Raw genomic sequence first — 15,322 nt, forward strand, 5'->3', positions numbered from 1 at the left:
TGTGCCAGCAGGTCCATGCGAGCAACAGACGTCCTCTCGGTGGTGCAGCGAGGCTGAATGACCAGCCCGGACGTGGACGGCATAGTGGCCAGAGTCGGGCAGGGTCAAACCACACCCTGACAGAGGAGGCCAGGAAAGGACCAGCATTCCACGGGGGCCTGCTCTGCCAGGAGCGGGATGAGAGTGGTACGGCCCGGGGGCGGCACACACTGTCATCCAAGCTTTGGGACTGAGGGGGATAAAAGTGGCGAGGCTCATAAGCGTCATGCACTGTCATCCGCGCACTCTGGGGGCTCAGAGATGGGATGCAGCTCTTTGGAGAAAAGATTCTTCCCCAGCCTTCCACTGGGAGAAGGAGTGGCCCTGCAACCACTCCCTGAAAGAACTGCAACCCACATCTGAGCTGCGACCACCTCTACAGCGTGGCCCGGTGCTGCTGGGGCTGGGCAGGAGGGGGCAGAAGTTGCAGGAGGGATCATTCGGCGGCAAGCGGACTGAGGTGTCTGAGCCGGCGGCTGGTTGGCAGCAGATAATATTAAGAACATTGGTAATATTAAGAACATTGATCTGCATACCCTTGCTGATGAACTTGCATCTTCTCCAGTAAATCTTATTTTTCTACTGTTGATGAATTGGTACAATATTACAACGATGGACTGAATATGATTTTAGATGAATTTGCACCTATGAAAACTCGAACTGTTTCATTTATACATTCGGCTTCTTGGTTTATACCTGAACTGCGTGAACTTAAAACTTTAGGCTGTAGGTTGGAGCGGCTGTACCTTAGGTCTGGCCTTACTGTTCATAAAGACATGTACTGTATGCTGAACATATTCAGAACTATAAGAATGAACTGACTAAAGCTAAATCCGATTACTACTCCAACGTAATTGGAGTTAGCAATGGGAACTCCAGGTCTCTTTTCTTGGCTGTAAACAATATTCTGAAACCATGTGATTCTTCGCCATCTGAAATGTATTCCACTGACTTATGTGATCGTCTTTTGACTTTTTTTTTTACATCTAAGGTTGAAAATGTACATCAGCAATTACTCACTGATACTCTCCACAATGACTCCAGTCAGCCTATCACTCGCATATCTCTGCACTCTGCCTTTGTCATGGGTCGGGGAGGCTGAACGCCAGATGACCGGCCGTCCCAACCCCCGACTCACGTACCACCGCAAGGAGCCAACACCACAGAGGACACAGAGGCAAAAGTAATTTTGAAAAACACAGAATCTTTATTGAATAAATTAGGTTAAAACAACCTCCAGCAAGCTGAAGGAAGGTGAGGTTTCAGCGGTATAGCTGGCTCTTCTCAGAACTCAGGCAGATAGAGAGCAGGTAAGGATTCACAGCGGAACTGTTTCTCTCGGAATCACAGCGGAACTATTTCTCTCTTCACAGGGTTCGGATAGGCAGAGAGGACTAAGGAATCAGCAACGAAGCTGGCTCTCTTTTTAGGGCTCAGACAGACCAAGAACAGGTAAGGATTCACAGCGGAACTGTTTCTCTTGGATTCACAGCAGAACTGTTTCTGTCTTCAGAGGATTCGGGTGGAATCAGCAGCGGTGCTGGCTCTCTTCTCAGGACTCAGGCAGACAGAGGGCAGGTGAGGATTCACTGTGGAACTGTTTCTCTTCACAGGGTCCGGATAGACAGAGAGGAGTAAAGAATCCACAGCGAAGCTGGCTCTTTTCACAGGGCTCAGGCAGACAGAGAACGTGGTGAGGAATTGTCATCTTGTCTCTCTGTCTGCCTGAGCCCTGTGAAGAGAGCCAGCTTCGCTGTTGAAGCCATACTCCTCCCTGTTCATCTGGATTCTGTGAGTAGAGCCAGTTACACTGTTGAATCCTCACCGTTATCCTCTGTCTGCCTGAGCCCTGTGAGGAGAGCCAGCTATACTTTGGAATTGTCATCTTGTCTCTCTGCCTGCCTGAGCCAGCTTCGGTGTTGAATCCTTACTCCTCCCTGTTCATTTGGATTCTGTGAGTAGAGCCTGTTATACTGTTGAATCCTCACTGTTATTCTTTGTCTGCCTGGGCCCTGATAAGAGTGCCAGCCTGCTGTTGAATCCTTACTCCTCTCTGTCTATCTGGATTCTGTGAGTAGAGCCAGTTATACTGTTGAATCCTCACCTTTTTCTCCGTCTGCCTGAGCCCTGTGAAAAGAGCCAGCCATACTGTGGAATCGTCATCTTGCCTCTCTTCCGGGGGACTGAATGAGACCTGCCGTCTTAGGTCACCCTGGCCACCAGCCGAAGTATTATCTCACATGGAGAAAAATAATAGATTGGGGTGTGGATGAAGGAACTCTCACTCTATTGAGCTCATCGATTCTCGACCGTTACATTGCGAGGGTCACGTTCCCACTTAGAGAATGTGACACACCCACGAGCGTTGTCTGAGCGTGATCAAAGCCCAAACACGTCACAACAGCGCTATGTTTAAAACATCTTTAAAAAGACGTGCCGCGTTCACGCTCTTTTAGTGAGAGAAAAGCTTGCAGCAGTGCTAAAGCGCCCAGGGAGAAACACACACGCAGTTCAGTTGGAATGAGCAGGCAGGAATATGAAACTCGCTGGAACTCGCCATCACAGCAACACAGACTGAAAGCTGCTCATCTAGAAGATTCTCGAAGATAGTCAGAGAATAGGCTGCAAGAGTGAAGAAATATCTTAGCTCCAAAGCAAAAACATACCTGATTGCTGCGGTGTTCTCCTTTTTATGCCCATGAGATAAGGCGGAGATCCGCTATGCAAAATCCGCAGACCCATGGCATTTCTTTGCCATTGGATCGTTTTGTAATACTCAAAGTCGATACGGCTTTCTGAGCTAAACCCCATTCATCGTCATCCGACAGACCTTGGAGTGACAACGAAAGGGAACTGAAGTTATCCAAATAATCATTAGTAATCAGTCTGACAAAAAACATGGTTAGTATTTTTTTACTATAATTAAAACATGGTTAACAGCATAGTTAACCAAAAAAAATTTAATTCTGACATTAATTACCCTCATGTCCTTATAAACTTGTTCAAAAAGTGCATAAAGAGTTTGCAAAATGAATTCATATGATTTGATTGATTTAGTCCAAATGGTCTGTAGACACCTGATCGCTTTATATTATGAACAGATTTAATGTCGATGCATCAATGCGTCCGCAAGAGTATCAATTAATGTGTTTATTTTGCCGCCTGTCTGTTCGCCTCTCTATTTTCAGTATCAGCTCCGACATATGCGTACAACCTATTCCTAAGCTGCGGGTGGCGCTAACCTCATTATTGTCTTCTGCTTAACACCGATTCACACACGTTACTTAGGTTTCACAGTCTGTCTATGTTCACACACACGTCTGACTTTCAAGAGCGATGGAACTGTCATAGTGAGCTGGCAATGAAAGTGAAATGTTACACACTACAGTCAGTGTGAATTCATGGGTGTGGAAGTATTTTGCCTTCAGGAAAACAGATGGAGCAGTGGTAAGAGATGTTATCATTTGCAAAGAAGAGTGATATAGTGTATCTCAGGCCTCGTTTACACTGCATGGTTCAAGTGACCCAAATCCGATTTTTTCCTCTCATGAGGCACAGATCGGATATGACCGGTAAACGTGTAAGCAGGAAAAAGACGCATGGATTCCGATTTTCTCAGATCGGATTCAGGCCTCATTCATATGTGGAAATAAATCGGATATGAATCGCATTTGCGTGTGCCATGTAAGCAGACAAATCGTATATTCCCCAGTAAATGCGAGTCGTACGTCATTAAAAAGTGTGCGATTATAGGCGTGATGGAAGAAAGGAGACACACAGTGGAGCAATGCGGAGGTTTCATGTCTTTTGAGTGTTTGGGGCGAAGAGTGCAGGCAAAAATGCAGGGTTGTTACACAAATAAATCCGTATTTGAAGACATTTCTCGAGATATGAGGCACTGTTTTAAGTGCTCGTGGCTACAGTGCCTCTCCTCTTCTTTTCTCCGCCGTACGAGACCAGTGTTCTGATGACTTTTTTTTTTAAATATTGTGGAAAGAAAAAGACTGGATAATTTTATTTACATCCACATCCATTGAATTTTGTGCTGTTTTACTTCACTGCTTTGCTGTCTTACTTTAATTTCCCAGGTCAGAACGTCTGCATTTAATAGTTTCAGCAGTGTATAGTATAAATGCAAAAATCGGATACGGGTCACTTTTAAAAGATGATGTAAGCAGGTAGTCAAAAAAATCGGATATAGTCAGAAAGTCGGATTTGGGCATCAAGACCTGCAGTGTAAATGCCGCCATAGACATTATGTGAATAGAATACTGTGGCGAGCAGGACGCTACCAACGTGAGAGAACGGTGCGAGGCTGGTGGTGTGAGTGTTAATGAATGTCACCTGTGAGACTCAAAAAAAAAAATACAGAAAAAAACACAGAAACATTGCAAGCAATAAGTTCCCAATGTGAATGTCATGCTCAATGTAAAAATATCATATTATAAGTTATGTTATGGGTAATTTGTTTTTATTTCTGTTTTGGATGGATTTGCCACATGTTTTACATTACAATTTTTGCAAATCATACAGTTATCTTGACCGCGTAAACTTCAAAAATATGTTCAGTCTATAGGCAAGTAGTGTTTCTCCACAAAGTGACATCGCCAACTACTGCTCTGGCATGCATGACACAGTGTTTTTGTAATATTCACTGATTCATGTGAACAGGGATCGTTTTGACAATGTCTGAAAAAAAAGCTTTAAGTTTTTAATTAGGGATGTGCACGAATATTCAAATATATAGTCCTTAAGGCTGAACGGGCAGGCAAACGAGTGAAATGCATTGGCTGGCGCTGTGTAGCTGTGTATTTGATGACTGGTGTTTAAAGAATGACTGGCATTTGAAGAATGGCGTCGTCTAAATCTACACGCAGTGTGGAATTACTTCGATAAAAATTATTTTAACTTTGTCAAATGAAAGTTAGTTTTCATAATAGCACCACCACAATGAGGAGTCATATGAAATCCAAACACCAAAACATCATTATTGACCAGTTTACATTTTACATCTATTCATTTCAGCTGACGCTTTTATCCAAAGCGACTTACAATTGCTATATATGTCAGAGGTCGCACGCCTCTGGAGCAACTAGGGGTTAAGTGTCTTGCTCTGAGACACATTGGTGTCTCACAGTGGATTTGAACCCAGGTCTCTCACACCAAAGGTGTGTGTCTTATCCACTGCATCATCACCACCTACACGACTGCAGGTAGGCCCAGATGTGTCCCCGACCGAGCCGAGAAGTCCACTCATCTCATAGCAAAACTTTTTGCAAGATGAATGCTTCCTTTAAGTTTTGTGGAAGGAGACAGACTTAAAGGAGCATTTCACCCATCACAACACAAACGTCCGTGTGCTTGTCTGATTCAGAGATTTCGTCCAGGAGAAATTGCCATTGTTCAAAATTCTCTGCAGCACACTGACTCTATCTGTGTCCGTAGGCCGTAGCACGCAGTGAGAGCACGGACACTTGCATTCCGCCTCAGCTCGAGCCAGTCCGGGCTCCTCGACCGAGAGCACATGCACAGCAGTCCGCCTCAGCTCGAGCCAGTCCGGGCTCCTCGACCGAGAGCACATGCACAGCAGTCCGCCTCAGCTCGAGCCAGTCCGGGCTCCTCGATCGCAGCAGCCGCCTCCTGCTCCTCCATTAGCCTCAGCTGTAAAGATAGCCACGAACATCGGATTCGATCAGCAGACTTTCAAAATCCTCTGGAGAATCACAGAGAGTGAATGAATTCAAAAACACAATTGCAGAATCTCTCAAGCAACAAATGAACATTGCCAACTTGGAGAACGCAGGGAAAACACCTCTTTTGGCTACAGCCCTAGATCCTCGCACAAACACCTGGGTTCCTCAACTACAAAATTAATCTAGTATTTCGAGAACCAAGTTTAAAAAAATTCTAGAATAAAGTTCTACAGAAGAATGTATTCTCATAATTTTGACTTTATTCTCAAAATATTTCTATTTTATTCTAGGGATTTTAGAAATCCTTGTCCTTTTGGGGAAATGTTTTGGTCCTAATGAGGAAAACCTCTTATACTGCAAATCACACTAAGATATGTTTTTTGTAATGTTTTCTGTGATGGTATCATTATACCTAAAACATATAAATTCAATGTGTGTGTGTGTGTGTATAAACCTTCACAGAATTTGATACATTTTAAAGAACCCCTATCATGGATTTTTGAAAATGACTGTTCATGTAGTGTGGAATATAGCTCTAAGGGAATGAAAACATCCTGCAAAGATTTATATCTGAAAGTGCACCGTATATAAAGTTATTGTCTTTCAAAAGTGAGAGTCGACTCTGAGTCTATGAAATGAATTGTTTTTGAAACGAGTCATTATCTGTTTCATAGTGATGTAGATACAAAACATAAGCATATTGGCTGCGCCCAGTTACTGCGCACGCAGACGGAAGTGTAAACTTGAAGTCTAGAGCACATTCCAATACTTCAGCTGAATAGTATCATGTCGGGAAGATGCTGTGTTCTACAATGCATAGATATTTCAGTCACTTGAGCATGTGAAGAATCAGAGTAGTACTTGTAGTACTGCAGTGCTTTATCAATATGTTTATGCGTTTGGCTAACAAACAATAACTGACTGGGTCATCTGACCAATCACCACCGATTAGCGTCATGCAAAGGAGATGTTTGGAAAAATGAGTGGTTGTACGAATCATTTGGGAGTCGGTGAGCAAATCAGGTAAAAAGAAATGCATATTATAAGACAACAAAAGTGTTTTTTTGTCATTGCATTCATGTAAAACTGTTGTTGGGGACTCCCAGAACAATATTAGGAACATTTTAAATGCCATAATAGGTGCTCTTTAATAAATTCTGTATTCATGTCAACCAGCCGGAATTGGGATTAAGAATTGATAGCTGCTTTATACCTGAACCCTAGTAAATCACCAACTGGTATATTGAACTTACATTTACTATAGAACAACCTACCATAATGCCAAATCTATCTTATAGTTTTTATGAATGAAAATTTATAGCATTATGATAATTTGGTCTAATGTCAAAGTAAGTTTTGGGAATTGGGAATAATATGAGGCCAAAATTAAATGACTACAAAATGTACTTTTTTTTTTTCTTTTTTGTAAGTATCTCTTGTAAGTCTTGTAAGTTTCATTTTCAACCCCCAATAACAGGAATAAAATGAAATCATACAAAAAGGTTCAACATTTCCATGTTAGTTAGTATGTGTGTATGTTTCTGAATAAATACGACAGCCAAATTCACTAGAATGTTGACAGTGAACTCCAGATGTGAAAAACGTCCGCATTTAGTGAAGGCACTTACCAAACAGGATGTACAAACATCATTCATACTGAGACAAAAAGTAGGGTTTTGTGGTCTCTTTGTGAGATACACAGTATGCCAGTAGAAGCAGATCTGATGTGCATATCAGCAGGGTCTTTTTTACTCTCGTTTTTTTTTCAGCTGTTTGAGCGTCGCTCCATGACTTACAGGATATCAAGGTGGATGTTCGTATCTATTGATTTACTAACAAGCGTGACCACACTGAAAGTACCTTGTGGGCTTGGTGTGGTAGTGTCAAATTATCCCACAGCATTGACAGGAAGTAAGTGTTTCTCATAGATGACAAAGCTCTTCATGTCTCTTACTGTAGGTGCAGAATACAGCTGACAATTGGACCAGTAAGCACTGAGGATCTAGGTTTAGTATCAATACAGTGATTGACATGTAAGCATTCTGATGAAAAGTAAATTAACATGATACACAATGAGGTACTCTAGAAGCAAGTCAAGCATTTATTTTTTTCTTATTAATAGAAAACATTTTGAGATCACATGATGAGGTTTATCCATGAAGCCTGTTGATGGACTTTACAGATTTAGAGAAACTTATGGCTTTGCATGGTAAGGGCATGTATCAAGTTTACAAAATCCAAAAGAGCAACTGTATAGTCCATCTTATTTTGAAATTTGTCTTCAGTGGTGCAATTTATTTTTAGACAGAGCTCAACTCTGATTATGAAAGAAAAAGGTTTCTCTACTTTCTCTACAGAACAGAAGGCTCAGCGATAATTTAAAAGAGCTTTTACTGTGTTTCAGAATAAACTACAATTTCTGCTAGATTTTATGTGCGACACTACGTCAGATTTATAGAGCAGATTGCCGTTCTGAATGATTTTATTAGTGACAAAATTACGGGGCTTGAAAATTTGACAAAGTAATAAAAAACATTCAGAGCTTAAGTCCTGGAAGCCCATCCCTAGCTTTGCCCATTGTACCACCCCTGCACTATGATGCGTCCAGACTACATATTTCTTAAATCAATTCTGGTATTTTGCAGTTTAATAACCACACTATAGGCCATATCAACATTTAGTTTTTTTTCCCCATTTTTTTTCTTTTTTTCTTTTTTTTTTTTCTGTAGCCCTTTTGGGAATCTAACTGTGAACAGAATAATTTACTTAGGAGGACAACCTTTTGTGTCTAGACCTTTTTAGCAGTAGCTGAGTTAATTTAATGTCAAAGACCAGTGTACTTAACCTTCAAACACATAAATGAAACTGTTTGGGGGTTGATGCTTAGTTTAGATGAGGAGAACAGGAAGCCAGAGATAAGTCCTGGCAGACGTTCACATTGACCTTGTTTGAGCAGGCGGCAGTAATTAAGACGCTAGCTGGAAACCTGACTCCAGTGTGACGCAGCCTGAGGCTCGCTGCAGAAGTGGAGGTCGGAAAAAGAAACGAGATCCTCGTCGGCTCAGTGGCTGCACTCGATAGTGCTGCCAAGGCCGAGGTTAGCCCACTAATTCGTCCAAATGTGCGCCCTTATTCATGGTATCTTTATACATGCAGACACACTCACATAAACACACATACCAATGTTCCCACAGACCAGAGAGGAGAGGAGAGTTATGAGGGCTTTGGTTTTCCTGGGACAGAGGAGAGTTGAGTATGATGTCGGCCGTTGATCTGTTGAGTTCCTGTGGCGGAATATTAAAGGTACAGCAATGCAGTTGAATTCAGTGCAGCTGTAACATAGCATTGAACCTTTTCTCCTTTGGATTCTGAGATTGTAAACACGCTAGCATGCAGAAAACTATATAACAATGGTATTTGACACATTTCTCTTGTGTGATTTGTGGTTTGTTCACAAAGAAATAGGTAATTATGTACCTATCAGGATTAGCTCATTTAAATTATGTTTGGCTGAGGCTGGATATTCCCTAATACCTCCTTAAGTAAAGCATTATCAGCTTTAGCTCTTTTCAATGAATCTCTCTCAATACCCTGCTGGATACATTTTTCTCTCTTCTTTCAAGGCCCCTTATTCTCTTTTACAATACAAAATGTAAAAATATATGTCCAAAAAAGGTAATTAATTAACCCTAATGTATAAAATTAATTTTTTGTCATGCTCTCTTTCCAACAGCAACCATTTGAGTAGGTCTGGGTCACTGGAATGGGAAGAATACAGGAGATATATTGAATTGACATTATACAGTTGGAAAAAGCCAGTTATATAATACATTTTTGAGTGCGACTGTAAACTTTTTTACTGAAATTGTTTTGAAAATGATCACTTCTTAAACGAAACCATTGTAATCGTGATAGTATTCCCATTTTTATTTTAATATTTAATATTTAACTGTAATATTCTTCTTCTTCTTTTTTTTTTGATGTAACTGTAACTAATTACAGTTACCATTTTCTGTATCATGATTATGTAATGCTGTTACATGTATTCGGGTACTCCCCAACCCTGACCATATCAGCCATAGAACAGACAATTGCAGAGGCTGTTTGGTGGCATGAAGGGCCTTTTTTGTGGTCAATTTCTATAAATATATATTTTATATGTTTTTGTTGTTGTTTTTTGGCCTAACACAGCAACAGAGCAAGTAATAACTTCAAGCAGGTCCTTATATGCACGAGAGAGATAACTGCTCAGAAGCAAACTGGCCATTGCAGACTGCCACACAGTTCCTCAGAACCATAGGTGGCTAATAATTAACCCTTGTCTCGCTAAGCGAGCTTCTGAAACCAAATGAGATCTGTAGAGTCTTAAGTCTGAAGAATAAATGAGAGAAAGGGGGGTTACCTGTCCCAGGTTCAAGATAGGCTGAATATGGTATATTCAACATACTGTACATATTAACTCAACAGAGACAGATCACAATTTTAATATTTAACTCCCAGAGGTAAATGCAATTATAAAATCAACTGGACAAATATTACACTGTCGGAATGATAGACTGATTTTTTTATAAATATAACCAGTATCCAATTATTCAAGAGTTAGAAAACATCAGAAAATATCACATGTATACCGGAAGATTCAAGCAAGCTTTTCGGATAACATGAGATCATCTTGCGCAAACCTTATTTATTATCTGTTAGTACTTAGTAGTAGCCTGGGAAAACCCAGACGAACTTCCGGAAAATTTAGATTTGGACTTTAAGTCAGTCTGGCCAAGAGCCCATTCAAGCCCATTTCCAATCTTTCCAAATTGAGGCACCAAACACAAACATTGAGGCGGGCTTTACATGATGACGATCGATCTGATCCAATTGCGCCCAGAGGCATTTGAGCGACATCCGTTGGTGACGCCCCTTTGGAAATGAGCTGTGAATGAACCTTACCCAGACCCACTCTCAGTTACGACTGAGAAGGGTCTGGTGTCAACCAGTTTAACGTAGTAGATGAGAAAGGACATGTAGTCTAAACCAGGGGTTCTCAACTCCAGTCCTCATGACCCACTGCCCTGCATATTTTGTATTTCTCTCTTATTTAACACACCTGATTCAGATCCTCAGCTCGTTAGGATAGACTCTATCCCTGCATCCCAATTCGCTTACTTATACTACGCCCTAAAAGTATGTACTCTTTTTGTGAAGAAAAAGTACATACTTTTGAGTGTGTAGCAAAAAAGTAGGCAAGCTTTGGGACATATTCTCACGTCATCTTTAACAGACGGCTCTATCGCGTGCTGCGTGCATCCTGTCACCATAAACTGCCCTGTCAATCATCTTGTCACAGTTAAAATCCTCCAATCAATCTAATTTGATTTCATACCGTATCGGAGCACGATAATCTGCCAGTCATGGGTCTTTCATGTGTTTTCCTCGTGTTTTGCAATTTGAATATAATGATGATGCATTTAAAAAGTAATGGCTAAACGTATCTTTACAAAAGTTCACAATGCTGCTGCTGCAATGTGGAGAACATTGAATAAATTAATTTTCGTCAGGTCAGATAGTGTAATTAATCACTCAAACCTCTTTATCTAAACCTCTCAACACAACCGCGGGACTCGCGTGTCTGTAGTTTATTAACACTTTTTACTTGTGTTTGTAGTTCTAACCGAATCCTTATTCAACGCACACGCTAAAAAATCCAGATAAAACCAGCCTAAGCTGGAAGTAGCTGGTTTTAGTTGGTCAAGCTGGTCTCCCAGCCTGACTTAGCTGGTTAAGCTGGTCTCCCAGCCTGGCTACCAACTTGACCAGCTAAGACCAGCCTGACCAGCTGAAAAAGTGTTCAAAACCCCTCTAAAACCAGCCTGATAAACCAACTAACCAGGCTGGGAGACCAGCCAAAACCAGCCAACCAGCCTTGGCTGGTTTTAGCTGGATTTTTCAGCAGGGTAGAGTGTGCATCGATCTACACTTCGGATTCTGACCGGAAAAAGTAGACCATCCGGGTATCTTTGAAACACAAATTTCAACATACTATGGTTTGGGACGCACTAATTCTATTTTCAAATACTATTTAGGACGGATAGTATGCGAATTGGGACGCAGCATATGTCTATCCTAACGAGCTGAGGATCTGAATCAGGACTGGAGTTGAGAACCCCTGGTCTGCCTCGGCAAGCGCAAGACCAAGCCAGCTGATTTTCTTGCCTTAAGAAGAAAGTCGAACTGGAGCAGAGCTTAAAGGGATAGATCACTTTCAAATTAATTTTTGGTATGTTTTAGCTTACCTCAAGGGCATCCAAGATGTAGTTGTCTTTGTTTCCGCAGTAGTTTCAATTTTAATATTTTTAGGTCAAACCGTTCCTGTCTGTCAGTCATATAATGCCGGTTTATGGTCACCACCTCAAAGAGCATGCACAGAGAAGTCCAAATTAAACACAATTTAATGACTTGTTAATGTAAGAACACATTGATGGCCTAAAGCCATCCAGCAGTAGTATTGGCAATTCCTACTGCTGGTCACTTCTTCCCGCTACAGTAGGTTACCTACCTAATGTTACTTTCACTTAATTTCACACTCAGATACTGAGAGGCTACACAAGCCCTACAGGGTGTTACAATTTTACTTTGACCACAAGAGCCAGTGACGCAGATCTACTCATCTTTTTTTTTTCTTTTGTGGCTGCAACAGCAGTGTTTCTGCTACATAATAAAGGATGTAGCATTGGGTGAAGGAGACTATCTTTCATTGTCTTTATGGAGGGTGGTGCTTGCGCCATGATTGCATGATTCTATGCAGGCTTCAGTTGTTACACCTGGAGAGTGTTCCCACAGCGTCAGCTATTGACACAACTTCTTGTTCCTTACTCATGGAACCAGGGTTACATACATAACTGAGACTTTTTGTCACATAAGGCATTGCTTCAATTTGTCATGCCCAATATGTAGACCTGTGTGACTATATAATAGTGAAAAAAAAATAATTTTTTTTTTAATTTCAATTATTTTCTGTAAAAGCATTCCTCCTAATACTAATAACTAGTCAATCACATGAAAGCTTGTTAGGGTTTAATCAATGAGGTCACGCAGGAATAATGGCTGTTCATAGCATTTGCATGTACAAGTATTGCTTCAATAAAAAGTATGTGTCAGTTTCTAACAAATAGGTTACTTGCAAATTCCACTCTACAGGATACTATAGAGTAAATGTGGTGTGGTCATCTTGGCACCCAACATGAAATGAAACAAATATTACAGAATAATAATAATAATAAAATAATAGAAATAACGCTATAAAAAAGTGGTTTATTTTCAGTCTTGGTTTCAGACTCGAGGATAGTGTAGCTCAGCACTTCAACATTTCCTGTTTCACAGAACTGCACCCACGTAAAATCCCTTTGTCATCCATCACTTTGGCTAAACCAAAAGTGTTTTCATCTAAAAAAAAAAAAAGGCTGAGTTGTTTCTGTAAACAAATTGTTGGGTTTATTGTGCTGGGTCAAAATGGTGGGTTGTTTGGGGTACTGTAAACACATTCTTGGGTTACTCATGCTGGGTCAAATGCGTTGCAAGGGGGTCATTCACAAATAAACAGCTGATTGGGTTATTTTTGACAACAGGTTTGTTACTTTTTTATTCTTTTTAACTTACTGGATTCTTCACTTCTTCACTAGTGGCACCACGCCACTTGGATCAGCCAGTGTTTTATGGTATATGAATATTTAGTTGTGGTAACGGCAAGCTAATTTCACTCTTCTACATTCAGTCTTTGATGTGGGAGTGTGAGGGGTAACGTATATATTCTGTAAAACATAAAATAGCCACAGCTAGCCGGTTAGATTTTTTGACAAAATTTTGCGTTAATCCAGCTATATCAGCAGCCTTTATGAAATATGCAGTTTAAATTGTAATTTCATCAAGTAAGTATCGTTTTTATTGTGGACGTTCAGTATTTAAAAGTGAGGAAAGCGGTTTGAAGGAAACCGTACACGCACAGTATGTTTTAGTCACTAGGGCTTGCACGTAAAAAACCTCTTAAATAAGTCTAGTGAGTAGAGGTGGGTAGAGTATCCAAAAACTGTACTCAAGTAAAAGTACAAGTACTTATAGAAATATTTACTCAAAGTAAAAGTACCGTTTCTACACAAGCATGATAAATGAGGGCCATTGTGTGTGTGTGTACACACATTCATAAACTGGACGATGATAGCTTATTTCATGTATAAAGTAATGTATATTTCCAAAAAAAGGTAATGTTATACTTTGTAGTAGTGCTATATGGCGTAATAATCTGTTTGGTTGTAAAATGTATTACCTGATGAAATGAAATCGAATGTATCGTGGACTCCTGTGGAATAATTCATTCACAGACAGCTTACGAAGTAACATACGACAATGTTCAACTAATAAAGATCTTCATCGCGGGCAAAAAATATGATGCATTTGCAGATTTACTTTCTAGACTGTACTACTGTAGGTCCATAGCCACTTCAAACAACGCTCTTGATGTTCTTAAATCTTCCTGTTACGACTCGGAGACGATTCAGCGCGTGCAGGATACTGAACAGATCATTCAAACTGATTCGCGAACCGATTTAGACAGATCTGCCCAGCTTGTTTGATGAAGTCTTTGAACAGAATCGACTCAAAAGAGTGATTCATTTGTGAATTGAGCATCACTCATGCCCGAACTAAGGAACGTCGGCCAACATAACAAAGTAAAAGTACTTTTTTTTTTCATTAGAAATGTACTCGAGTTAAAGTAAAAGTACCCACAATTAAATCTACTCTTAAATGTACTTCGTTACTACCCACCTCTGCTAGAGAGTTTTGTGTGGAAAGTCTGCTGGCACATTTAAAACTGCAGTAGATAACTTTTGTAAACAAATATATTTTTTACATATTTGTTAAAACTGTCATTATGTCCTGACAGTAGAAAACATTTCAGGATTTTTCTCCACACAATGGACTTGCGCAAGCAACATGTTTAAGTCCAAATTAATGCAGGCTTTGAAATGCTTCTAAGGCTCTACACGATCACAGCTAAGAAATGGGGTCTTATCTAGTGAAACAATCGTCCATTTTCTAAAAATAACAAACGTTTATATACTTTTTAACCACAGTTGTTCATGTTGTTCCGTATACGACGCGCCAGGCATTATGACATCACGGTGGAAACGTCACGCGTCACGTCATCTATCTATGTAAGTTATCCGTCTGTGTACTACAGTTCAAAAAGGCAGGAAAGGGCAAACAAAAAATCTAATTTTCTCATCCAACTTCAAGATGTCGTCCGACATCTTTGTTTTAATTTATAATTTAATAAATATATATTTCGTGACATTTCCAACTTGATGACGTAATGCCTGGCGCGTTTCGCTGGATAAGACGCAATTCCTCAGCTGGGAACGTGCACATCTGTTTGAAGCTCTTCAAAACCCTTTTAAACTGCATTGATTTGGACATGTTGCTTGGAGTCCATTATATGGAGAAAAATCCTTAAACGTTTTCCTCAAAAACATTAAATGTATTTTCCACTGAAGAAAGACATAAACATCTTCACTCTAAAAATTGCTGGGTTGTTTTAACCC

The 15,322-nt window shown here is 40.4% G+C and overlaps 1 protein-coding gene across 1 annotated transcript in view; it reads left to right on the forward strand.

The window, feature by feature from the left end:
- The first annotated feature begins 265 nt into the window (after positions 1-265).
- LOC120485895 (uncharacterized) overlaps positions 266-15,322 on the forward strand; it is a 41,058-nt gene continuing 26,001 nt past the window's right edge. Inside the window, exons 1-5 of the mRNA XM_089116670.1 lie at positions 266-518; positions 1,084-1,222; positions 1,470-1,491; positions 1,553-1,617; positions 1,710-1,830. Coding sequence (XP_088972796.1) covers positions 266-518; positions 1,084-1,222; positions 1,470-1,491; positions 1,553-1,617; positions 1,710-1,830 — 600 coding nt within the window. The remainder of the gene's footprint in view (positions 519-1,083; positions 1,223-1,469; positions 1,492-1,552; positions 1,618-1,709; positions 1,831-15,322) is intronic.

This window comes from Pimephales promelas, chromosome 10 (assembly GCF_988280905.1).
Source record: "Pimephales promelas chromosome 10, fPimPro1.hap1.1, whole genome shotgun sequence".
In the NCBI taxonomy this organism is placed as follows: Eukaryota; Metazoa; Chordata; class Actinopteri; order Cypriniformes; family Leuciscidae; genus Pimephales; species Pimephales promelas.